The following is a 25,125-nucleotide window of genomic DNA, read 5'->3' as shown; positions in this document are numbered from 1 at the left end:
CTGTGGGAACAGATTTGGAGTTGGTAGATTATGATGATGAATGCTACTCCAGTGATCAACCTACATCAAGACAACCTACAAATGTTGGAACTGATCAACCCCCAAGTGAGACAAGACGTTACCCAACCAGACAGCACCGGCCTCCTGTGAGACTGCAGGATTATGTGAGAACGTGAAGATGGGACATCTTCTTAGTGGAGGGGGATAGTGTAACAGACCTCTGTAGTAACATATGTTTAATTATATATTTTTGTACAATTAACACTTTGGATGTTAAGTAGTTATGTTAAGGTTTCCTTTTGTTGTACAGGTGAGTCTGTGTTAAGAATAATACTGGTAGTTACTGTAATGAATCTAATATTACGTAAGGCCACTCCAAATAAATTCTCTGTTTCCCGTCCTGGATTCAAGCATATTTACATGCGGGCGGGCGGTCCATTTCCATTATTTCATTATAAGATTGGCAGCTTTTCAAACCATTATTTTCCTGGCACAACCATAAAAAGCTGCATAAAGGCATGCTTAAGCTTGTTCCTTCCCTTTTAAGCTGCAAAAATAACACAAAAGGAAAACGTGAAGTTTGTGCCGACTTGATAGCACTGCTGACACGTGAGCTGACCCTGTTTTGAGATGGCTTTTACTGAGCCTGTCAGTATGCAAGAATAACCGGAAAATAATGGAAGAATACGGAATAATGGAATATTTATAGCTGACAGTAACTAGATGCGGGCGGTGGACGGGAAACAGAGAATTTATTTGGAGTGGCCTAATATTATTACTACAAGTAACGAAGTTACTAATCTCGTTAGTAATCCACTGAGTAATGCCTAGCCACAACGAAGTAATGAAGTCTACTGAATGAAGCTTATTCACCAACTTCTTACTTATAACCAATATTTGCACATTGTCCGACAACGAAATCATGTCACGTGATAAGGTGGTAGTTTCACACGTGACAGCTTAAGGCTGTGGACACAAAGTAATATAATATGTAATATTATTATAGTTACTTTATTTTATGGGTAATATGTAACTGTAACTAAATAGTTCAGTTGCAAGTAATATGTAATATGTAACTAGTTACTTTTAAAAAGTAGGCAGGTTATATAGAGCCGGCACTGGTTACAATGTTTTGCCGGCAGTATAATACTTAGAATGTTACGTGCATTAAAAAAAAAAACTTGTACAAAAAACCTAAGAAAGTGAAAAAAAACAACGTTGTCTAAGCGAGGGCTCGAACCCTGGCACTCATAAGCAATGTGTAATGATTATACCACCGGTGCTGCAGCTACTTATCTCCTTTAGTTTCTACCTTATAAACATCCGACTGAAGTGACTTCTATATATAACAAGAGTGAAGAAGAAACCAAAGCTGAACCCTAGCTTACCCCTAATGCTAAGGAACTACTTTTTGCGTCCCCTAAAGTTGAATGCTCGGGGCAACCTACTAGACGCGTGCCCTAAAGTTGAATGCTCGGGGAAACCTACTAGACGCGTGCCCTAAAGTCGAATGCTCGGGGCATATTGGTCGCGTACCAACTCTAGCTCGCCTAGACACAACTGGTTTGTTTGATAGTCCAGCAAATGATGGACTTGTGCTGATAAAATAGCCATTCACGTTCATAACCGGTGCCGGTACTATGTCCATTTTGTAAAAAGTAACTTGCCCAACACTGCTCGTGACCTATCATATGCTATTTAAAATTTGGAGATGTTACGGCTATACTAGTATAGACATTTACTTAGCTACCCCTACAAATATTGTAAAATTCAGGTTGCTAGGGGCAACTTTTGTTATTATGAAATTTATCCATAGATCTGAGATAATAATTCATCCATTATTATGTTGGTGGAGCTTTTAAGCGCTAGCCCCTTACAGGGTTTCACAAAATTGCGACACTTGCGTATTCTAAGTGTTAGTGCAGTTACCGGTACGGAATGGCGAGTGACAATCAGATGTTAAGCGCTCCTGTTGGTTACAGGAGGATGATATCCTGGGAGCTTAGCGAGGTGAAGGAACGGGTGAAGAAGAAAAAGAAGCGAAACAAGAGTCAAGTTGATGATTCTTCGTTAGATCCTGAGATAGAAACGGAAGATTTGACTAGCAGTGATGAAGGGGAGGACTCGGAAGAGTTCTACTCAGCTCCAGAATCTCCCCTCAGCTCCGATGACACATCTACCAGTGACGCCATATTGTTATCACCAACCAGCAGTTTGACTAGCAGTTTAGGGCTACCAGAGGCAGTGAGGAAGAAGGGAGGTCAGTCGAAGAAGAAGAAGAAACGAAAGGCACAGAACAGGAAAATTGCAAGAGATGAGTTCTTCAGACCAATTTGTAACCTGTTTGAAGATGAAGATAGTGTATTGGCAGTGTCTGACCTGTCTCTGACTGATTTGGGTGGAGTACTCAGTTTAACTGAACTGTGTTTGATAAAGATACAACAAGTTGTGAAAAGTGAGTAGTTGCTTACCAGTTGTGCTAATAATGAAGACACATGATCAAGACATATTATATTATAGGCATTGCATAAATCTCAAAATTTATGCTTAGCTATGTATCCTAAGTGAACTGAACAAACAATTTTGCTTGTTGACAACGGCTTTGTAGCCCAAATGTTTAATGTAAATCTTGCTGATTACAGGCTCCTCATGTGGTAGCATGTTTGTAAAGCCTAATAAGCTGATGAGACAGACAAGTGCATTAGAAAAAATCTGCACATAATTTCATGTGTCGCTCTCCAAATTGATTTTCACAGTGGAAGTCTAAGGATTCATTGGGTACTAAGCTTGAGTCCCAAGATATAGACCCTGAAGTTTTTTCTAGTGCATTTATTTTACAAGGACTCCCACAAGATCTACCATCAGCTTGCCACACACAAAAAACGTTTGAATTTCAGAGCCCTATGTAAGTTTAACAAGTGCACAAAAAAAATTGGAATTTTCAACTAGAGTAGGGACCATAGCACACTGATAAAAAGTACTGAAACAAACTGGAGTAGTGCATGATAGTAAAACAATAAGAAGTGTTATATCCCCACTGTGCATTAATATCGTGCACTACTCCAGCTTGTTCAGTGCCTTTTATCGGTGTGCTATGGTCCCTACTCTAGTTGAAAATTCCAATTTTTTTGGTGTACTTGTTTGTTATCTTCTTTTGTAAAAAATTATTATGACTGGTGAACCCATGTATACCACATAAAAAGAAAGAAATGGCACCGCGCTCTCTAGTTACCAATTTTCATCTGAAAAGTGAAGTATCCATTATGCTTCATTGTCAGCTATGTTCAACCCGTTACAGAACATTATGAATCAAGAACTGTTTGAAAAGTACCTCTGCAATCAAAGTAGCCACTATGAAAAATGCAGACAATTTCTGTTACGAAGGGAATCCATCATGTGCTACCGCCAAATCAACACCTTTGCTGTCAGCGAAGATGAATGGGGCACAAAGGAAGACACTGGTAAGTAAGTCCATGAAGAATGCATTGTACGTACTGCGGTATTCCAAAAGGCACGTGTCCAGCTAAAGCGATGTTGAACAGTAAAAAAGTAAGCCTGTAGCCTTAGCTGTTATTGAGTTACGTTTGTCTGAAGGAATCAGTCAGTCAGTTACTCAGTCAGTCACTCAGTTAGTAGAAAATTCCGTTTAATAATTAAAAAAAAAATTCATTAGCAACTTGTTGAAAGCATTTTAGGTTGATCTGAAATCTTGGTTTTACCTAACCAATACTGCCTCATCGTCGTCAGGGAAAATTGAGGCTGTTTTTTTTTTGGGTGATGCTTTTTCGTGGGCCAACCTTTCTTTCCGTATAGCAGTTTTGAGGGAGAAATATTAAATTGCTGATCCAAAATTTCAAGGGAAAAAAACATTTTGCTCCTTCAGGATGCATTATTATGCTATACAGAGTGAAAGCTATGGTTACTATTGTCAGAGATAAAACTATGTCAATAATGATGACACCTTGAGCATGGATGTAAACTACATTCATCGGCAAAAAGACATGTTCAGGTCAAAGACAAGCTTAACGTCCCTCAGAGATGGTAAATGGTGACCAATTGATCTTGTGTTTACTTTGTGTATTATACCAGACCAGTCAATCAAGCATACACATTTTGACCTAATAAGTGAACTTATCTTGAACTAGATATATAGCTCCAAGATACTATCATAGTTTGTCTTTAAAAACTGTTGTTGGCTGTATTGACAAAATTTAAAATGACATTATTTTTGACAATTGGTAAAATTTCTAGCTATAGGCTCCGGGAATTTGGTTGGAGTATGACATTATATTACTGCTAATTTGTCCTTCAGTAAAATTTTGTGTAATAGATAAAACAACCAAAGACCGGCCTGATAATGTACTCCAAGTGACTGTTCTATTAGAGTGTTGCTTGTAATACACATTGTCCAGTTTAGCTGTCATAACTGTACCCATTATTCTGTTGTTATAGTAATACTTTAACCAGTTTGTTTATTCCTCTACCATTGTTATACTTTTCACTGCAGTAAAACTGCTACTTCTAGCCAAACAGCATTTCAGTGATATACATAACTATATACACAGTACCTGAGCTAAGTTGGTCTGATAGTTTCAATATTTGAATATACTAACTTTGGGTCAAACATAAATCAATTTTACAGCAATTAAATATGACTAGGTTTATCTCAATGACAAGGTTACTTGAATAACAACCCACTTGGTTTGGTCCTGTAGGTGACCTTATTTTTGAGATTTCACTGTATAACATGATCAGTCAATAGCTTTTGCCTTGTAACTAGTCTACTTCCTTTTTGTTTGTGGTTATCCATCATTTCCACCAGGCATCTCATGTACAATTGATCATGTGATACACCCTATGACTAAGCAATCAACATTTTGATTTTATCGCTAAGACAATGATAATTCCCTGTTGGTATGATAGGGAAGTAGTGGATGGTTTTAAAGTTTCTGGCACTGAAAAGAGGATTTGTCTGAAGTATCTGAACCCCTTCCCTGGGCTGCTACTCCCTTGACATTATCTTCAGCAATCCTAGGTATCATTTTTGTATGCCTTGGGTACAACCACTTGTTGTTAAATTACAAGCATTAATGGAAGGAGACTGCTGAGCTTTTTCTAAGCTCCAGTTCAGTAGTACATATGTTTGAACTATCAGAAAACATGAAGGCTCGTTCAACAATTGGTCAATCATCCATAATTCTCACCAATTAGGTACTTATTATAGTTACATTTACTGGCACATGTTCAGACCAATAGCACATATTAAAATGTCATTTTCTTACGTTCGGAGAAGGGTATCAAAGTTGTTTTCTTCTCTACAGGTCATGACTTTGAGGACACTACCATCCCATACTTATTCCAAATGATGATCACCCAGGATAAACTGCTCAAGTCAACAACAGCTTTGCAGATGCGCTGGACAGAACGGAACTTCTCCACATTAGAACTCTACCATGACCTGCTAATTGACTATAGCCCACAGATTAATAAGAATAATGAGTTTGTCTTCTACCCTCAACGATCCTGGCTGAAATTCATTGCTATTTCAGAGCCAAGAGCTTTCGAAACATCATTGCACTGTCTCACTCCTCATCCAATATATTATAATTTTGTTGGGGGAAATTACCTTTCTGTTGCTATGGGAATTATGAGGATCCTGGTGCACTTGTGTGACTTCCTGTTTCCTTTATTTGGAGCTACTAGTGGAGGACTGGACAAAGTCACTCTACATATCCCAGCTGTGTACCGAGTGGACCATTTCTTGAAGACTAGGTGTGTGTGTGTGCATGCGTGCGTGCGTGCGTGTGTGTGTGTGTGTGTGTGTGTGTGTGTGTGTGTGTGTGTGTGTGTGTGTATGTGAAAACTAATATATGTAGTTGTGCTGTGTAAGCAGCATTGATAAAAAAAATACTAGCTAAAACAAGCATTTAATTTGCTCGGATATTCACTCAGTTGTGCAAATATTCGAATATGTACCTCAGTAAGCATTCAAATACGAAGCAATTAAACTTTTAAAACAGTATATATAGTGGGAAAATTCCTACATTGATTTGCTATAACAATGATTTTTGTTCAATGCCAATGTAGGGATTTTCCCACTGAGCTATGCTGTGATATTACATACCATCTACTTTCTATCACTTGGATCCCTTTAAATTTCTAGTTTTTTTGCTTTTTGTTTTTTTGTTATTGCATGTAGCTATACATGTGTGACTGTCCTATTAGGGTGACTTCTGTATTAAAGTATCTTGAGTCAGCCTTTCACTGCCAGGGGTGTGTCACTATTTCATTGTGCTAGCATACAGACGATTGCGTGATCTTTGCAACAAGGCTGGTTGCGTATCGCGTGACTCAGTGATGTAACTACTTTTAAACTTGGCTAGACTATTGCCCAATACTGAGCTAAATGAGTTGTGAGAGACATTGCACTGCTGTGTATAGCTCAGATATTTGCTGGAGAATTGTATATTAAGTTATTGGGTTGGAGAAAACGTGTAGAGATGTCACTACCAATTTAAATATAGACCCCTCAACTGTTCAGAGGACTGTGGATCATTTTAAGCAGACGGGAGATGTTCAGAAAAGAAGTTATCCATGTGGAGATATGAAGCTTATAGACATTGGAACATACCTTATCTTGAATTGGGTTATTGAGAAGCCAGGTATCTATCTGGGAGAGATTAAAGAAGAGTTGCTATAGGTCACTGGAATTGACATCAGTGAGAGTAGAATTTGTAGGTACTTAAGAGAGTGGGGCAGAAGATGTCACTAATGGCAATTCAAAGGAGCGATCTACTTAGAGCAGAGTACATTTAGATATGGTAGTGTTCTCTAATCACCCAGAATTTTTTGTTTTTGTTGATGAGATGGGATCGGACAAGAGAGATCAGAAGCGAAAACATGCTTACAGCTTAAGAGGTAGTACTCCTAATGTAAAACGATTTTTATACAGAGGCCAACATATTTCAGCAATAGCTGCTATGACATGCAATGGTATTCTAGATTTTTCAACTCATGTGGGGGAGGTGTAACAGCAGATGTTTTTGACAACTTATTGTCCAGTGTTTTATTACCACATTTACAGCCATTTGATGGAATTAATCCATGCAGCGTTGTGGCTATGGACAATGCTATGATACACCATGCCGGAGAGAGCAGGTTTACTAGTTTATTATCTGCCACCCTACAGTCCTGACCTCAATCCCATAGAGGAAGCTTTCAGCAAGGTTAAATCTGTTCTGAAGAGTAATGAGGAAAACTGGAATGGTTTTGATATTGAGACAGCTATTTCAGCTGCATTTAACTGTGTAACTCCAGAAGGCTGTCAAGCATGGGTTTCACATAGTGGGTATATATAAGTGTCTGCTATATTAGTTATTGAATTATACTTGCTGCTTGAGTAACCACATCTGCTACTCCTTCTGTTGCTGATTTGTTGGGTTTGCTTACTTTCCCAGTTATTAATGGAATGTTAGGGGGAGTGGTATAGTCTTTGTGGTGCCCACTTTGTATCAACTTTGCCCACAAATGAAGTTTGGGAACTTCCATTTCAGGATGTTTTTCCTTCAATTTGGTCAATACCTCTTGCAATCTTCATCAAGTTTCTCTCTTGGGGTCTGCGCTCTCTTTCTTGATGGCAGCTCTTCCCTATCGTCTTTGGGCATTGGTACCTCAGACCATAGTGTTATTCGAGAGCCAGATGGGAAATTCACATACATTTTCTGTAGATCTCTCTCGTCACATAGCCACCTTTTAGCTTGGTTAGGTGGTTCCAGGTAACCACTTTGAAAAGTGGTAGGGTTTGTGGCTGGGAACTCCTTTTGAAAAGTGTCAAGTAATTTGAACTTCAAGTATTCAATGGTCGTAAACTGTTCCTCGATACCGTGCCATTCCCGCAACGTAAATTCACTCTTCTTCTTAAGGTTCACAAACGTACCAGATACGTGTATTTACACAAAGCCGTTGGAGGAGCAGTTGGCTGAAGCTGTGGTAGAGAACCCAGAGACAGCAGAAGGTTTCCTAATCCAAGCTGTAGGTTTCCTGCTGTAGTAGTAACAGGATGATTACCTGCCACTTTCACATGTACCTACGATAGAATAGAAACATAAGGCTGATATATATGGTATCCATGCAATTCAGTTGCAAAGATCGCGCAATCGTCTGTACAGTTAGGCCAATAATAACAGGGTGTGTCATTGTGATAGATTGTTAAGAAGTGTGGTCTTGGTGCTTGATTGTTATTGATCAACGAAGATCACATTAATTAAGTAATAGGCGTGGCATTGAACCTATGGTGAAGTTACAGGTATCTACTCAGCGTAAGTGCTTCAATAAGATTGTGGCATCTATAAATATGCTGCTCAAGGAAAGTGTTGATAGGAAAAATTTCAATATGTTTTCATTGCATGGAGAACGAAGAAGACTAGCCAATTGAAGATAAAAAGAAAGACAGGGCACAGAAGGCACACACTTGTCAGAACCCCAAAGGCACATCCCACTGATGAGTTTGTTATTGTGGCGTAAAATGGTGGCCGTACACTGCTTTGTTTGGCTTCCAGCCTTGTGACTGTGGTCTGCCTGTCAGAAGACATAATCAAAAAATAATTTCATTAGAATCTAGAAGATTATTGGAAATGTTTGTGTCACTGTGAAGGCACATTTTGGCTTGACCATGCAACTATGCCAACCAGTAGAACCTGGTCTATCAGTTTTGATGTCACTATTCTGATTCTCTGCTACCATATACGTACCAAGAGCTTACAAGCACAAGTGCCACAAGGCTCCTGAATATACTTGAAGGAGTTTTGAAAGGTTTTATATGTACATGATCAAGTATGAGGAATTCAAAGCAGCTTTAACAGCTATTAATTTACAGAATGCATGCATGGCTAAATTGTTTGGAGGAAAAGTGTAATCTACAAAACGTTTCCACTTCAAAATATATGTACAAGGTACTATATGGAAGTTAGGGGATAGTATTTGATAAACAATATATCACTGTATGGTTCATTACTTTACATCACACCTCATCATATTCAGGTATCCCAAGGTTACCAAGTCACATTCTGAGTGTTTGAAGTTGTGGCCGGCTTATGTCTGCTGGGCCCGAGGGCACATGAAACAAGCTTCTGACTTCTTCATTGAAGCCATAGCAACACTGAAAGACAGTGAGTGACTATCATTATGTGTTGGTGTAATGTGTGTACTAATATATTAGAGTGTGACAAGGCGATCTGTTGGAATGAGCTGGGAAGGATGATGGTATGGTGTGGAGATCAACCACATGCATCGACATTCTTCAGAAAGAGCCTGGAGGCTGTGTTTGACATGTTAAATGACAAAGAGTTGATGAAAGAAGAACGTTTGAAAGATGTTCACCATAAACTGGTACAGTATGGTGTGAGTTAGTGTGCATTAAATGGAATACACACAGGTACAAGTGAGTACATTTGCTATGATGGCATCTGCCTGGGATGTGGGGTGAGTTGCTATGATGATATGTGTGGTGATTCCAATAATGATTCAACAAACTGATATTCAACACAAAACTAAAGCACACTCAATACTATTTACCATACCATTTGTAGAGTATGTATGTACTGTGCACCTTTCCCTTTGGCTCACAGGATCTGAACAGGTTATACAATTCTACCACTTCTCCCACAGATACATACGTAGTATCTGGATTTTTTTTTGTCAGATGCTGTTTTACAAGTGAATATCAGCAGACTCTAGTCTGATGATGCTTGTAACTTACATCTCTTATCAAAAGGGTCAAATACAGTCAACATAAACAATAGACTCTAATTAACAACGCAATTAGCAGTTTTGATTAGGAGTATTATAGGAGCTGGTAATAGTACTTCTGAATGAACTACAGCCTTGTAGCTCAGTTTTAAGCAAAACTCAAGTCAGGAACTTCTGTAGAGCTACGTAGAGAAGTAGTCCTGAGCCAATGTACCAACAACACATTTTGGTTTTCATCCACACACCTTTCACTTTGACATTGGTGATTTCAGCACCAACATGACTGCCCTGAAGATATTAAAACAGATACAATTCAACACAACAGCTAACACGTGTATGTGTAGCAATACTATACAATGTACAATTTCTAGGTACACACATTATTGGTATTCTTATTAGATGCTAATCAGTGGAGCTCCAAACAAATACTCTAATAGAACAGTCAGTGGCTATTGCATACTAACTCAAGTTCTCATGTTAATGTTGCCTATACCACACATTATTGTGTTATTGTATATGGTAACCATTAATAATATAACTAGTTTATACAACCTGTAACACAGGGTAATGGATGATGACAGTGCCAGAGGGGCAGCAAAGTCATGGCAGGCTGTGTTGAAGGAATATGATACTGTCAGTGGTGGAGGTGTGTCCACTTGGTACTTTCATCATGCTGCTATGGAGTCTCGACTGTGTTTCCACTCTGTCTGTTGTGTTGTGGGGAGTGAACCAGTGAAGAGTCAAAGGTGAGGTTGTCAAAGTTAGTCAATCAGTCTCAGCCTTACACCTGGTTCATGCAGCTTTCAATGAATAAAGCCATATGATTGCTATGTGAGCATTGGTACTATTTAGGGAAAGGGGAGATGAACTATGGACTTGTAAGGTGGCGCTGGACCGATTAATTCCAGCTGCACAAAACAATTTGTTTCAACCCACGCACTTATAATGAGCTATTTCAGGGTGGCCCAAAACTTTCTAGTGTACAACTTAATCTATAACTATTGAACCTCAAACCTTTTGTGGTTTGAAAGAAATTGAGCTGAAGACCATGAAGATGCAGCGAAAAAAACCAACAGTGTAACAATTACACGATTGAGATTAGCTAATAAAAAATGATTACTTGCCACACCTACCAGAAAATCTGCTCAGGGGAATGATTTGAAAATTGGTGTACAGATGGATTGATCATCTTAGAAAGGTCCGTCATTGGTTTAGAAGAATCAGACTTAAAGCCACAGAGTTATAACACAAAATGCAACTCGGTGTAGTAAGTGCAAGATCAAGATACTTTAATAGAGCAGTCATCCTAATAAAGCAGTCAGCTAAGAAGTACATTACTCTATTAAATCGTTCATCTATGTCTTGTAAAGAATTACCCTGTTGTAAGCCACACTGTATAAAAAAAGTCACCCTGTACAGAGATCAGCTAGAAGCAAGTCACCCTGCAAAGTGTTAAACCACATTTCAAGTCGCCGTGTAGAGCATTCAACAGAAACCAAGTCACCCTGTAGAGAGATCAGCTAGTGCTGTGTAGAGAGTTCAGCTAGAAACAGGTCACCCTGTTGAGAGATCCGCTAGAAACAAATCATCCTGTAGAGAGTTCGGTTGGAAATCAGCTAGAAAGTTACAAGTCACCCTGTAGAGAGATCAGCTAGAAAACAAGTTGATGTTGTGCTACTTCTAAAAACCAGACGCCATGCATCTAGCTAACTCATCTGGAATTAGCTATAGACAGTATATACTACTATGAATTAACCAACTATGTATTACTACTTTACAATAGGGTAGTTTTGGGTTGTGCAATAATATTATTAGCTAATTCTCGTATTTTGTAATTCATGAAATATTCGTAATTCGTTCAATTACGTTGCTATGCACTGCTATTAGGAAGCGTTTGTTAAACAAACCGCTTTTACCAACATATCACACACAAAATCATCTTCTAAACTGTTTTATAGTGTGACTAACGTGTTTTTTCCTACAAATTCTCTTGACAAAGCCGTAGCACCTCCTACTCAGCATTTATACCTCGAAGAGGCTGGAATGTGCTGTCTAACTATAACGAAGTGATGCAGGTGTACTTAATTTATTTAAAAAACAACAACAGCAAAGCTCTAAAAAAGGGTGTGACCTCCAAAAAAACCAGGGTGAAAAAAGATGTGAAATCAAGGCTGTCTTTAAAGTGTGTTAGAGGCTATTGTTGTATTGTAGATGTTTTCCTTAGTTGCTTTAGCGTTAATATTAAGACCGTAGTGATGAGCCAATTATTATATTCAGCAGGTAGGCGGCATGAAGTGATGGGGTTATGCAAATAAAAAAACTGGCTGGTGCTCATCACTACAGCCCTGCTAAATACTAAAGCAACAAAGGAAAACATCTACGCTACAGCAACAGCCTCTATCACGCTTTATCTCTACTAGTAAACGCGTATCATAAGTGTATTGTAATTATTTACGCTGTACCTAGAGTCACGGCACCGTGACTGGACATTTTGCTGCTAAAGTCACGGCGCAGTCACCCAGAATTCACATACTAGTTGTATGAAGGTAAGTTTTTGCTGAGTGTGACGCGAGCTAGGGTTGGCACGAGTCTAGTATTCCCCGAGTATTCGACTTTAGGGCACGCGCCTAGTAGTATACCCCAAGCATTCAACTTTAGGGGACGCGTCTAGTAGTATGCCCCAAGCATTTGACTTTGGGGGACGCGTCTTGTACGTTAGGTTAGGGTCAGGGTTCAGGTTTGGTTTCTTCTTTACTGGTGTTATTTATATAGGCTTCTTCGAGAATGACATATATAAGGTACAAACTAAGGGAGTAGGGTAGCTGGAACCGCAGTGATGCAGTGGTAGAGCACTGGGCTAGAATATGGGAGGTCCTGGGTTTGAGCCTCGCTTTAGCAAAAAAAATTTTTAGTTTTCTTAGATTTTGTCTAAGTTTTTATTCACGTGATTGCCATGACTCTAGGCACAGCCAATTATTCAATGCACGCGCTATCTTCATGACCTGCAAGGAAGAGCAATACCAGCAGTTGTAGCTCGGTAATGGTGTCTCCAGTGTTGCAAGAGATGGATGAAGCCTGGATTATTGTTTAAAAGCTGTTACTAGTTCAGTCCGTGCGTCTAATTCGTGAGTCCAGTCCGTAAGTCCAGTTGGCGAAGTACATTGCGCCTACCATCACAGCCATTTCTTGGCTGCCACGTTTTAAAATTAGACTCCTATTTCACATATTTTTTATCCTGGCTTTTTGGAGGCCACACCATTTTTTATAGCTTGGCTGTTTTTGATTAGATTATCACTGAATTAAATGGCGAGATTTGCTGTGCACATTGCAACTGCATGGCTTGTTTGGGAGAAACATGTACACATATTTCTTCTGTGTTATTTTATTTGGAAGCCTCAGCCAGACTGTATGGGACCAGCAAAACTTGTACAGAAGAATCTTGTAAGTGGATAATTCCATCATACCTGAAAGAAGTTCAGTATCTTCTAATCAAAGATATAGACTTTACTTCAGCCCGAGGAAAGAAACGAACTTTGGATGAGCAGATCAAGGCTGTAGATGTTGAGGAAGTAGATGTTGTGGAAGCTGGCGAATCGGAACAATCTAAAAAGATTGGATCAAAGTCTACAGAATCAGAACTCTCTTTGTTGTTTCAAAATTTGAGTACTGGTGGTACTAAACCTGGTGTGTTATCTGTTATTCTTAAGTATTCAGATGAGTACATGCCTAAATCATCAAGCAAGGAATTCCCACCACCATTAAGCACACTGAAAGATACTAAATATATGGAAATGGAGTATCACAACTTGTTGACTGAATGTAAATTATTTACAATAGATATTACAGCAAAGTCAGCTGATTCTATAGAGAAAGCAACCCGAGACCAGAGCAATTCCAAGTTGTGGTTCAAGTACCGAGCAGGGAGAATAACTGCATCCAGAATGAAAGCCGTGTGCCACACTAATTCAGACAAGCCAGCTCAGTCCCTTGTCAAAGGGATATGCTATCCAGAAGCATTTAGCTTTAAAAGTAAGGCGCTACAATTTGGGGATGCCAGCATGAACAGAAAGCTCGGAATATTTACTTCAATACTTGTAACGGTCAACATGAGAGCTTTTCTGTCAAGGACAGTGGGCTTGTAGTCAATTGTGAATGGCCTTTCATTGGAGCATCCCCGGATGGAATTATTAATTGCAGTTGTCATGGAAAGGGTGTACTTGAAATAAAATGTCCATTCTGCCATCGGGAATCCACAATACAATCTGCTGCTATGGACAAATCTTTTTGTTTAAAACAGTCAGGTGAAAAGCTGTGCTTAGACAAAAAGCATGCTTATTATTACCAGATTCAAACACAGTTGTTTGTCTGTGATGTAGACAGAACTGGCAGCTTACCAGTTCTGTCAACTGGCATGGTTGCTACAACATGCCAGTTGACAGAACTGGCATATAGTACTTTCAAAATTTTAAAATTTGGCAAACCTGTCAAAAGCACAACTTTCTCATCACTGAAAAGCATCTCATCACTGCCGAATGGTATTGACATCTGCTTGATTTGCAACGATAGCTTTTCAATTGTACAATGGCATTTAGCCAGATCATCTCGTAAGGAACTAATCGTAGCTGCATAGTTACACTTGGCTTCAGCAAATCTTACACATTCAGCTTCCATTTCTTCCTTTAAAACCTCTGCCAGATCACTTTTAACGAATTCTAAAATATATCTTTCCATGACCATAACAGTTGAATTTTCAACTAGTTGAAACTCCTCCATTGCCTCCTTAAGTATTACCATTACTTCCTCCTTTACAGTTAGGTGTAGATCCTCCTCAGAAATTACTTCAGCAGTCTTTCGAATTATCCGTTCTTTTACTAGTTGTTCCTCGTTTCGTTGTTGGGCTCTTTCATGTCTCTCTAACTGGGCCTTAGTAAGAGGCAAAGTCTTTGTATGTCCCAGCCTAATCGTAGGAAGCCAATCACAATTGGAACAGTCAGTCAAATTCGATGGTTCTCCTGAAACAAAATGATTTGAACAAATTCTATATTTCCCTAAGTCGTTCATATCCAAGTCTTCTCTGGAAATAGCAGCTAGAAAGCCATCTCTCCTTCGTATAGAAAGTTCCAGCTCTAGCTTGCCTCGGTCACGAATTATCGCTGGAATTCTGTAGAATGAAACATTATGTTCACCATCATGATTAGGACAAAGATTGCGACGAAAAGCAGGACCTCTATCAGAGCGATTATTACACTCCACAACACAACAATTCACCATTGTTACTAGTGGTTCACCAATATGGCGGACGCGTAGGCGAACAAAATGATTGCGTAACCCGGATCACGTGTTGAAAATGCTCTATAGACCATACTGCAAGGTTCACCCAAAAAGCCATTTCTTCTTCCGAACTATACGTAATTACAGTATTTTCTCTCAATAATGTATTCTATCATTCTATGTTTAGGCTATGCAAAGTTACATGTTTATGGCACGTCGTTGGGCAGCTCCTTCATTTCACATTATCGTACCATAAGGGATTGCACAATTCAATCTCCATAAAGTGACCAGACAGAGTTCTGAGGTATATAATTAAATTTTGTCCTCTTCTTTGTCTGCTAATTTCTACCTCTAATAACCATACAGGGCGACATATAACTGGAAATTTTGGACAAAATTTTTGGAAATTTTGTAACGATTCCTTCATAAAAATATAACTGTGGAATGTTTTCAGTCTCTTACCAATCTCATTTTCAGACTTTTTGTGAATAAAAGACACAAATCATATTTTGCACAGTTTTGCAAAAGTTTTATCCCTTGAAAATAACGATACTAAGATGTGTAATTGGGTTGAAAGCTTTGGCTATGGACTATTTGGGCGGCACACACTTGTCCAACCAGCTCACATCATGCCCAGCTCATGTGATCAGGTCATGTGATACTTCCACAGGAGGAGCAAAGTAATGCTACAATGGTTGAGGGATTGTGAGGAGTTTGGACTGGAGTATGCCCCAAACTATCCAGCCATCTACTATCACCTGTCTCTGGTCTATGCTCTGATGAACATGCCAGAGAAGTCACGAAGGAACTTCTTCAATTATATCAACAAGTGAGTTACGTGGTGTGATGTTAATGGCTAATTGACATTGTTTAGCAGTATTAATTGTTATAAAGATGTAGTAGTGTAGTTCATTTAACAATTATTTAGTGGTCATGCATGAAGTGCAGGCATATTCATTGAAGCTCTCTTTCAGTTTTGCAGGTTTTCAGGAGTGGCCTGTAGGTCGAACGCCTGGCAACCCACGAGGATTACCAATACCCCTAAATCAGCGGCCGTCCCCTTGGCAACCAATGATTGATTTAATGGGGGAAAACTTGAAAGCAGCGCCTGTGTTGTCGTTTAGTTGGCGGACAAGATTGCTACATCCTTTGTATCCTTATTTGGAGTATGTTGTCTGTGTGTATTTGATGTGTGACACGTATGTAGTGTGCCTGCACCCACTCAGCACCATGGTAAGCAAGATTTCCACTGAATAAGCATGGTCATGTACACTGTAGCCAAGTTTTGTTTGGTTTTTTTGTGTGTGTAATACATAACACAGGATAGACACACTAGACAGACACAATCTTATTATTCCTCTTACTGTTGTTCCCCAGTTCACAGGAGGTACACTACCTAGCTGATCATTGTTCAGACCAGATCAACCTTCACTTCACTGAAGATGGCTACCTCACTGGTGACATGTCCATGGATTTTCCACCAATGAGATGTGTCCTGTTGGATCCTCTGACAGGGTAAGGAGCTAATATACCATATTACTTGATTGTGTTCCTATTTGTAGGAAGGTATGTTTTTCACCAAGCTCAGCTCTAGCTCATTACAATGGACAGTTTTGTCATCCTGCTAATGTACCTGGTAAGAACATTGTTTAATGTTGGGTGCTATCTTAATACCAGGGGTAGTAGGAAATTACAATGTTGAACAAGCCTTACTACAACTACTGAATCCTGCGACTTTTCAAAAGTATGTCAACATCAGCTGCTACAAGGAGCAACAAGATGTTTCAGCTGAATGGATTATAAGAAATAAGTTCCCTGGCTTTTATATGGTAGTTAGGTATCAGTAGTTAATAAAGGTATGTTTCAGATACTGATGGCCAAATGCCGAATTTAATGTAGTAATATTTTTGGTGGTTTAGTGGTGGCCATACATGAAGTCAAGCCCACACAACCATGTTTACACTGCGGACAAGCTCAGACCAGTGTGTGTTGAACTTGTTCAGTTTTTACTTTTTGGGATTCTTCAATCCTTACTTTGTGATACAATTGTCATTTCATTTGTTCCTTTAAAAGATAACTTTTGCTACTAACACAGTGTGGGTATAAGTGTAAATCGTAGCTTACCCATGTTTTAAGAGTGTAAAATATAACAGGTATTTAGGTATTTGTACTAGTAATAGCATGGGTAGCAGTGAATTTGGGATAAATACCACGAGTGTTGTATTGGAAATTCACTGCTACCCATGCTATTCCCAGTTAATACCATACTCGCTGCATATAGGCATGCTGTGCATTAGCATTGTACGCAATTTGTCACTATGTATGCTAAACATACGTCAACACTAATTGGCGCTACATTGTTAACATAAATTCTAGCCAATGAAATTGCAATTACAACTTTTTCACTGCTACCAGTGAAATACGGGATAAATTTCACTGCTACTATTGAGACTTTTGTATGGGAAGTGAAACAGGTATGGTATTATTCCTAATACTGCACTGTTTTTCAAAAATGCAGTAGCCGTAAAAGACAACTGAACCCAAATCCTAACTAGATTTACTAGGTAAAGCTGGACTGAAACCCTATCTCTGGAGTGGACTGCTAGAATTATGATAGTTAGTTAGTTAGTTACATAGATGGTAGAGGGCATGTTAGCACCCAATTCTCTTTCTATATAATTCCTGTACCTCATGAGATTAGGTGAATAATTGCTTACCTTTTACCGACTAACTGAACACTAGCTCTACTGTAGGTTTTAAACACCAGCTAAATGACTTTTATTATCTAGCTGAGCACTCTAATGGAGTGACTGCATTAGAGTATCTGGACTGCGTACTGCGTTTGTTTTCGCATTACGAGTTTTAAGAACTACTGAATAGCTTTTCTAATTTATTTACATTTCAATTTTCAACTTATTCTCTTAACCTTTTAACCTGCAGCCATTTAAAAAAATACAAGCACTGAAAACTCATTATCCAGTAAACTGGATTGTATGCATACCTTTAAAACATACTCCCATAGTGCAAAAACTGTTAAAATAAATGCTATAAATATCATGTTACTCACAGTTAAATTTTGGTTTAAATGATCTCATCCGTTCAACCCAGAACTTTTTACCTTGAAAGTACAAAAGAATTATCTCTTTGTCTTCCTTCTTCACATAATGATGGATAAAAGGCCATAACTTAGCTGTGCTTCATCCTATCAACCTTCTCTTGAAATCATGTTACTTATCATGTGATGGCAATTCAGTTAATATCATAGTAGGGACCACAAAGGGGAAGGTGTGGCCCATGAAAAAACATCACCCAAAAATCAGTTCCCTGATGATAATGAGGCAGTATTGATTAGGTAAAACTAAGCCCAAACAAGCTTTCAGTTTGACCTGACAAGTTGCTACGGAACTTTTATTGTTAACCCTTAAACCTGCATAATCCAGAAAACTGTATTTGATAAAAATAAAAAAAATATTGAAAATGCACAATACTTTAGCCAATTTACAAAAGTGGTTACAAACAGGCAGATCTCATGAAGCATTTGTCCGATTGCTTAGAAAAAAAGATTTTATTAACTGGCAAAGAGTAAGCTATCAAACTGTGTATAAACTTTTAACATACAGTACAACAAGGAACTCACCCGCTACGACACGCTGAATCATTTGGTGTCCTTTCTTCTTCATATCGTCATTGTGCTCGTCCAACAATGACTTAATCACGTGATATCTATTTATCAACTGAATCGCCATCACGTGAGGAGCAACGTGATACCAAGAACAAGTTGATACAATGAAGTACAGCCAAGTTATGGCCATTTGTACATTGTTATGTGAAGAAGGAAGATGGAAGTATTGCTCTTTTGCTCTTTCAAAGTGAAACGGGAAGCTCTGGGTTGGATGAATGCGATGAAGTATGGGACTATTTAAGCCAAAATTTAACGGTGAGTAAGATGGTGTTTATTGTTTTTAGATAGCTTTAGTGGTTTCTGTGTTATGGACTTTAGTTTTACAAGGGATGCATGTGATCCAGTTTATTTAATTATGCATTTTCAGTGCTTGCATTTTATAAAACAACTGCGGGTTTAAGAGTTAAACAGAATTTTCTACTGACTTGATGCCTTCCGACAAGCATAACTTGATAACGGCTAAGGCTACGGGCATGATTTTTACACTGTTTGACGTCGCTTTGGCCTGAGAGGTGCCTTTTAGCATACCACAGTATGTGCAATGTGTTCTTCGTGGACTTACCAGTGTCCTCCTTTGTGTCCCATTCATCTTGGTCAACAGCGAATGGCATCAATTTGGCAGTAGCATGTGATGGCTTCCCTTTGTAATGGAAATCGTTCGTATTTTTCATAGTGGCTACTTTATTGCAGAGATGCTTTTCGAACAGTTCTTGATTTGTAATGCTGTGTAACGGGTTGAACATAACTGACAACGAAGTGTAATGGATACTTCATATTTCAGGCGATAATTGGTAGCTGGGGTGCACGGCACCATTTCTTTTGATGCAGTATTAGTGCTGTTCACTTTCACCAAATAACCGATTAATCGATCAAAGATTTCCAAAATTTCAATAACCGATGATAAATATTAAATAACCAATAATCGACTCCCAATCAAATACACACTAACATTTGAGTAACTTTTAAGTGCTGAACATACCAATCACTGTAATTCGATGACAAGGTCTTGATATGATGTATTTTGTTATGTATCAATAGTCACCCACTTCAGTCAATAAGAATTTAATCTCAATCACACAAGCACATGTGCACCCAGGTGCACCATATAGAAATATTTACTACTTTCTAAACAATAAACCAATTATTGTCAATTATTGGTGACCAATACACCAGTGATTAAAATTTTGTAAGTGCACAGCTCTATGCAGTATGTGTGGGTTCACCAGTCATAATTATTTTACAACAATAGTTAACAAGTATAGAAAGAAAATTTGGAATTTTCAACTAGAGTAGGGACCATAGCCAATCGATAAAAAGTACTGAAACAAGTTGGAATAGTCCACGATATTAAATCACAGTAAAACAATAGAAGTGTTATATCCCTACTGTGCTCATATCCCTACTTGCCACTCAGCTATGCAGTAGATCAAGCTAGTGGGCGTGGCACAATGCCTTGTTTTCCTACAGAGCTAGATTGTTGTCATGGTGTACTCTGATCGTTTAGGGGCGTGGCAATTATATTAAAAGCACTGTTTAGCTGCTATGCTACAAAAAGACTAGAGCATATCCCTACTGTGACCATATTAAATCACTAGCGCTAAAACGAATATCCTAAATGGAACCGAACAAATATTTTCTGTTTAGAATGAATAATCGAATATTCTAAACAGAACAGGTGTGTGCTATACTGTTATCACAACTATAATAATGTTACTTTAGTTTTGTGCCTTAATTTAATAATTTTTGTACAGTGTATATGATTGACAATTATATTAAACTAGCATTGGTACCTGCCCTACGTGCAGAACCATCTCCACATTAAACATTTTAATGCCAGGAAGAGGGACCAAGCATTAAACACCAGCATTGCTCATGTAGCAATGTAGAGTACATGGTGATGTCACATTTTTTAAAGATCATGAGATTTCCTTATGTCATTAATGATGCAAAACACTATAAAGTTTATTGTTTGTGGTTTTGACAGGAATGTAGTTCAATTATTCAATGCGTCTTCCCAACCAGTGACTTCAACGTGGCGTAAAGAACAAACACAACCTTTGTTGCTTTACATGTAGGACAACTAATGCAACAATAATTAATATAATGGGAGCCAAGCATAAATATTAGTGTCCTAAATTTGCTGTGTAGCATGCATGTTTAAAGTACATGATCCTTATGCAGTACATAATATAGTGAAATAATGAGCATGCAAGGCTAATTAGTTAAACTGCATGCGAGCTAAGGCAATTATATATACAGTATACCCTACATTACAGGTGGTGTACACATGGCACAGTTTAAGTTTCTACATGATGTTTACCTTACCGACTGCCACAAAGAGAAATGAACTTGGGCATAAAGCCAACACAGTTTGCAATTATAGACATATTGCATGGCAAGCAAAGGTTCAGAACTTGTCCTATGCTATGCATTTTCAGTTCTAATACAGGTTGTGTACACATGGTACAGTTTCAGTTTCTACATTATGATGTTTACCTTGCCGACTGTCACATGAACTTGGGCATAATTTAAAGCCAACACAATTTGCAGTTATAGTTACTGCATGGCAAGCAAAGATTCAGAACTTGTCCTATGCTATGCACTTTCAGTTCTGATGTTGCAGTGACACATGTACCTCTTGCCATACAAAAACCCAGTTTTGATACACCTGCAGTGTAATTGACCATTAAGGTAATGTACGAATCTTTAGAGTGAAGGCATGTAAGCAGGATTATAGTGAAACAGTTGTGCAAGGTCAGATGCAGTTCCTCGGTGTAAACTATGGATCTGCATGGTTCCAGTATTATCATTTTTCATATGCACAGTAGTACCTGTCCAATCATGCAAGCTGCCTATTACTACAGCAGTATTGAGGTAAGTCTGAACAAACAGTTTTTCATGTCAGTGCATACCTATGTGCTTAAAACAAAGGTGTAGATATCAGACATGGGGCCAAGTACATGAGTACTTATACTTAAGTACACTTAAGTACAGATTTGAAAGTACTTGTACTTTACTTAAATACTTTCTTAATTTCCCCAATGTACTTGTACTTATACTCAAGTACTTTGCTATGTACTTGAGTACTTAAAGTACTTTTAAGTACTTGTAAGTACTGCAAACATTGTACGTAGTTTGTACACAGTGGGTGAATGTGCAGTTTACAACTTTTTGCGATTCTTCTACTGCCTTCCCCAACCTTACTATGTACCATGTTGCCACGATTAATGATGTCATAGCATTCTGGCAAACAAAAACAATGCTGCTATTCAAGTCAGTGAATTTTAAGAGTTTAAGAGAGAAAATGGTTGACAAAAACCAACCCCCTTGGCGCACTTACATACTACAATACACTGAATACAGCATATATTTTACTACAGCAAAATGTACTTGTACTTTACTTAAGTACTCTCTTGATTGCTGCTGGTGTACTTGTACTTGTACAGTGGATCCTCAGTTATCCGAACAGCTTTGTTCTTATAGTTAGCCAAAAGTGTTCAGATAAGTGAAATTGTCCGGATAACTGAAGCCCATTGATTTATATACAGAGCTTCGTTCAACTACTCTAATAGAACAGTCATTTACTCTAATAGAGTGCACACTAGTGACAAAATACTTTAATAGAACAGTCGCATTTGGCGTTCAGATAATCGAGGTGTTCGGATAACCGAGGTTCGGATAAGCGAGGATCCACTGTACTTGGAAAATTCAAAAGTACTTGTACTTTACTTAAGTACTTTTAAATGTACTTGGCCCCATGTCTGGTAGATATTCTGGATACTGTTGAAAGAAGTTTTAACCTACTGTAATACAGCACACTGGACCAACACACAGATGGACGTGCAAATATGTTGGCAATTTGTCTGCCCTATCCCAAAAGTGCTATAAGAGTCCCTATGATGTGAGGCAGTTAAGTGCCAGTGCTGAAAAACCTTGTGAAAAACTGAGCATAAGAGTTTGTAGATGAAGACTTGCATGGAACAGATAGAACAAAAAGGAGGTCCCAAAAGTGAAAAAAAAAGTTATGCCTAGGCACACAGGTTGGTTATAATAACTTGGGGTTAAGGGAGGTGCACAAATCGCCACAGTTGTTTATCAGTGGTTTTGACAGGAATGTAGCGCAACTTTTCAGTGATCCTTCCCTACACCAGTGCCTTCATCGCCCTATAAGGAGCGAACAAAAGCACGTATTGATTTGCTACAACAGCACTCGAGTTGCCACATGATGGGCGTTTAATTTCGCTGAAGTCCCACTTCGATACGTGCTTTGCATGCCAAGATATTATGAGCTAAAAGTCTTGTTTTAAAAAGGTGTTCACAAAAAGGTACTGAGTAGAAAGAAAAAATCTGTCAACACGTGGATTCGAACCCACGACCTCTTACACGCTAGTCAGGCGTTCTACCACTTGAACAGTATGTGCTGTGGTTTTCAAAGGAATGTTGCTCAAGTCTTCTCTACACCTTGGCCTTCTACGCGCTGTAGAGAACGAACGGAAGCACGCGTGAACTCATGATAACAATCTTAGAGTAGGCGGATGATGAGCGCTTCATTATCAGCACAGATTGTGTCGATTCGCGCCAAGTCTGGTGAGTAAGAGGCGTGACGGTCAGACGGACAGACGGCTTTTCAGCTTTATGTATATATAGATAGATAGATAGATAGATAGATTACATGAAGAATAATGTTTAGACTGTTCTAGCACTTGATACCTGTGAATGGTTGCGATAGTTACATAGTTACTCTGGCTCATCTGATTCCGACCCATCTAGAAGAATCTCATCACCATACATGACCTGGCTTTGCTCTAAGCCTTCACCTAATTCTTCACTATCTGACTCATCAATTTCCAATATGAGATCAGGCATTGGATTCGAAGGACATTCTGTAGTCAACCCCAAAAAAAAAAAAACTGGAAAAGACTAGAGCATCGATCATTGCAGGAGTGAGTGCAGCACGCCTTTTATCCACCACAATACCAGCAACAGAAAGACTCTCTCTGAGGGTGTGGATGTGGCAGGAATTGCAAGATACCTCTTTGCCAAATGCTGGAGGTGAGGAAATTGGCTGCCGTTTACTCTCCACCAGCATAAAGGATCGTCTTTTCGTTTATTAGACAATGGCATGCAGCGTTTCGTTTGATGTGTGGAGGTCTCTTATTCGCGAAGAAACCTGGTATCAGGTGTCTTACTGGTAAGACACCCGACAGTTGTTTACAACCACAATGTGGCCTACAGTAATGCAATTAGCCTTTTGTGGACAATTAGTATTTCGCACATCAGTAAACACCAAGCGATTGCGAGCAGATTATTACAAAGAAATTACACTCAGGTACGCTGTTATCGTGGGTAGCTCAGCGGATTTATAGACCATCGTGGTAGCTACAAGCCATTAATTCAGTTTGTGGCCGGCTTCGCCATATTAAAGCACGCTCTGTAGACCATGCAAGACAGCCATGTTGGCACTGGCTATTCCCATTTGCTGCCATTCACACGTATCTATAATGCCTCAAACATACTTTTTATCGACTTTACAAACCTTCAGTTATTCACGCTTCATGGCTTGCGCGCGAGCTTGTACGACCTCACATCTTTTGCTCGCTAAAATACCCTAGGTGTTTACAATGGGAACTCTCTATATTAACTCACTGCTTCTACGCCATTGTCTAAAACACTTAGACACTCTCAATAGGCGTCTTCGAGGATTTAAAAACCATCGGTGACGTCAATAATTACCTCGGCTGCGCCTCGGTAAATTATTGACGTCACCTCAGGTTTTTAAATCCTCGAAGACACCTATTGCGAGTGTCTAACTATTACATAGGGCACATTTGAAAGTATGACTTTACCTCATCTTCAACACTTAGCTCATCATCTTGCTTTTCCTCACCAAGTAGTCGATCCAGTACACTTCGTTTCTTTGATGGTGGTTCCACAGTGTCAGCAGCATCATCAGTAGACCCAGCAGTACTAAATCTAATACTTTCAGCAACATTTACTAATGCTTCCATCAATTCAGATTGCTGGGACTCTGAAAGAAACAACATTTTACGAAAACGTGGGTCAAGTGCAGTTGAGAATACCATTGGTGAATCCATCTGTAGTACATTCAATTCAAATCGTGCATTTAACTGTTCAGCAGTGGCGTAGCCAGACTTTTTGCCATGCCTGGGCACTGGGCGGGCAAGCCATTCAACTCCGTGCAACACACATACACATGTCCATCTTCATATGAACATCAATAGACATTTTAAAATGTGTTGTGCATCACTACCTATGTGTATACTCTACCTATAACTGTATAATAACCTTACTAATTGCGAGCGCTAGCTAGCTATCGTCTTCTTATCACATACAATGGTGTCTTAATACCAGACTAGGAGGGAATTTGAATGAAAGCACGGACCACTTATAGTAGACTACCCACA

At 38.9% G+C, this 25,125-nt stretch overlaps 1 protein-coding gene across 1 annotated transcript in view; it reads left to right on the top strand.

Moving 5' to 3' along the window:
- The first annotated feature begins 1,882 nt into the window (after positions 1-1,882).
- LOC136264224 (uncharacterized) overlaps positions 1,883-25,125 on the top strand; it is a 48,438-nt gene continuing 25,195 nt past the window's right edge. The window contains exons 1-10 of the mRNA XM_066058937.1: positions 1,883-2,455; positions 5,322-5,772; positions 9,040-9,167; positions 9,218-9,387; positions 9,434-9,480; positions 10,311-10,493; positions 15,689-15,847; positions 15,993-16,184; positions 16,396-16,533; positions 16,581-16,654. Of these exons, the coding sequence (XP_065915009.1) occupies positions 1,939-2,455; positions 5,322-5,772; positions 9,040-9,167; positions 9,218-9,387; positions 9,434-9,480; positions 10,311-10,493; positions 15,689-15,847; positions 15,993-16,184; positions 16,396-16,533; positions 16,581-16,654 (2,059 nt within the window). The 5' untranslated portion in view covers positions 1,883-1,938. The remainder of the gene's footprint in view (positions 2,456-5,321; positions 5,773-9,039; positions 9,168-9,217; positions 9,388-9,433; positions 9,481-10,310; positions 10,494-15,688; positions 15,848-15,992; positions 16,185-16,395; positions 16,534-16,580; positions 16,655-25,125) is intronic.

This window comes from Dysidea avara, chromosome 8 (genome assembly GCF_963678975.1).
Source record: "Dysidea avara chromosome 8, odDysAvar1.4, whole genome shotgun sequence".
In the NCBI taxonomy this organism is placed as follows: Eukaryota; Metazoa; Porifera; class Demospongiae; order Dictyoceratida; family Dysideidae; genus Dysidea; species Dysidea avara.
This window is presented reverse-complemented; position numbering and strand designations above follow the sequence as displayed.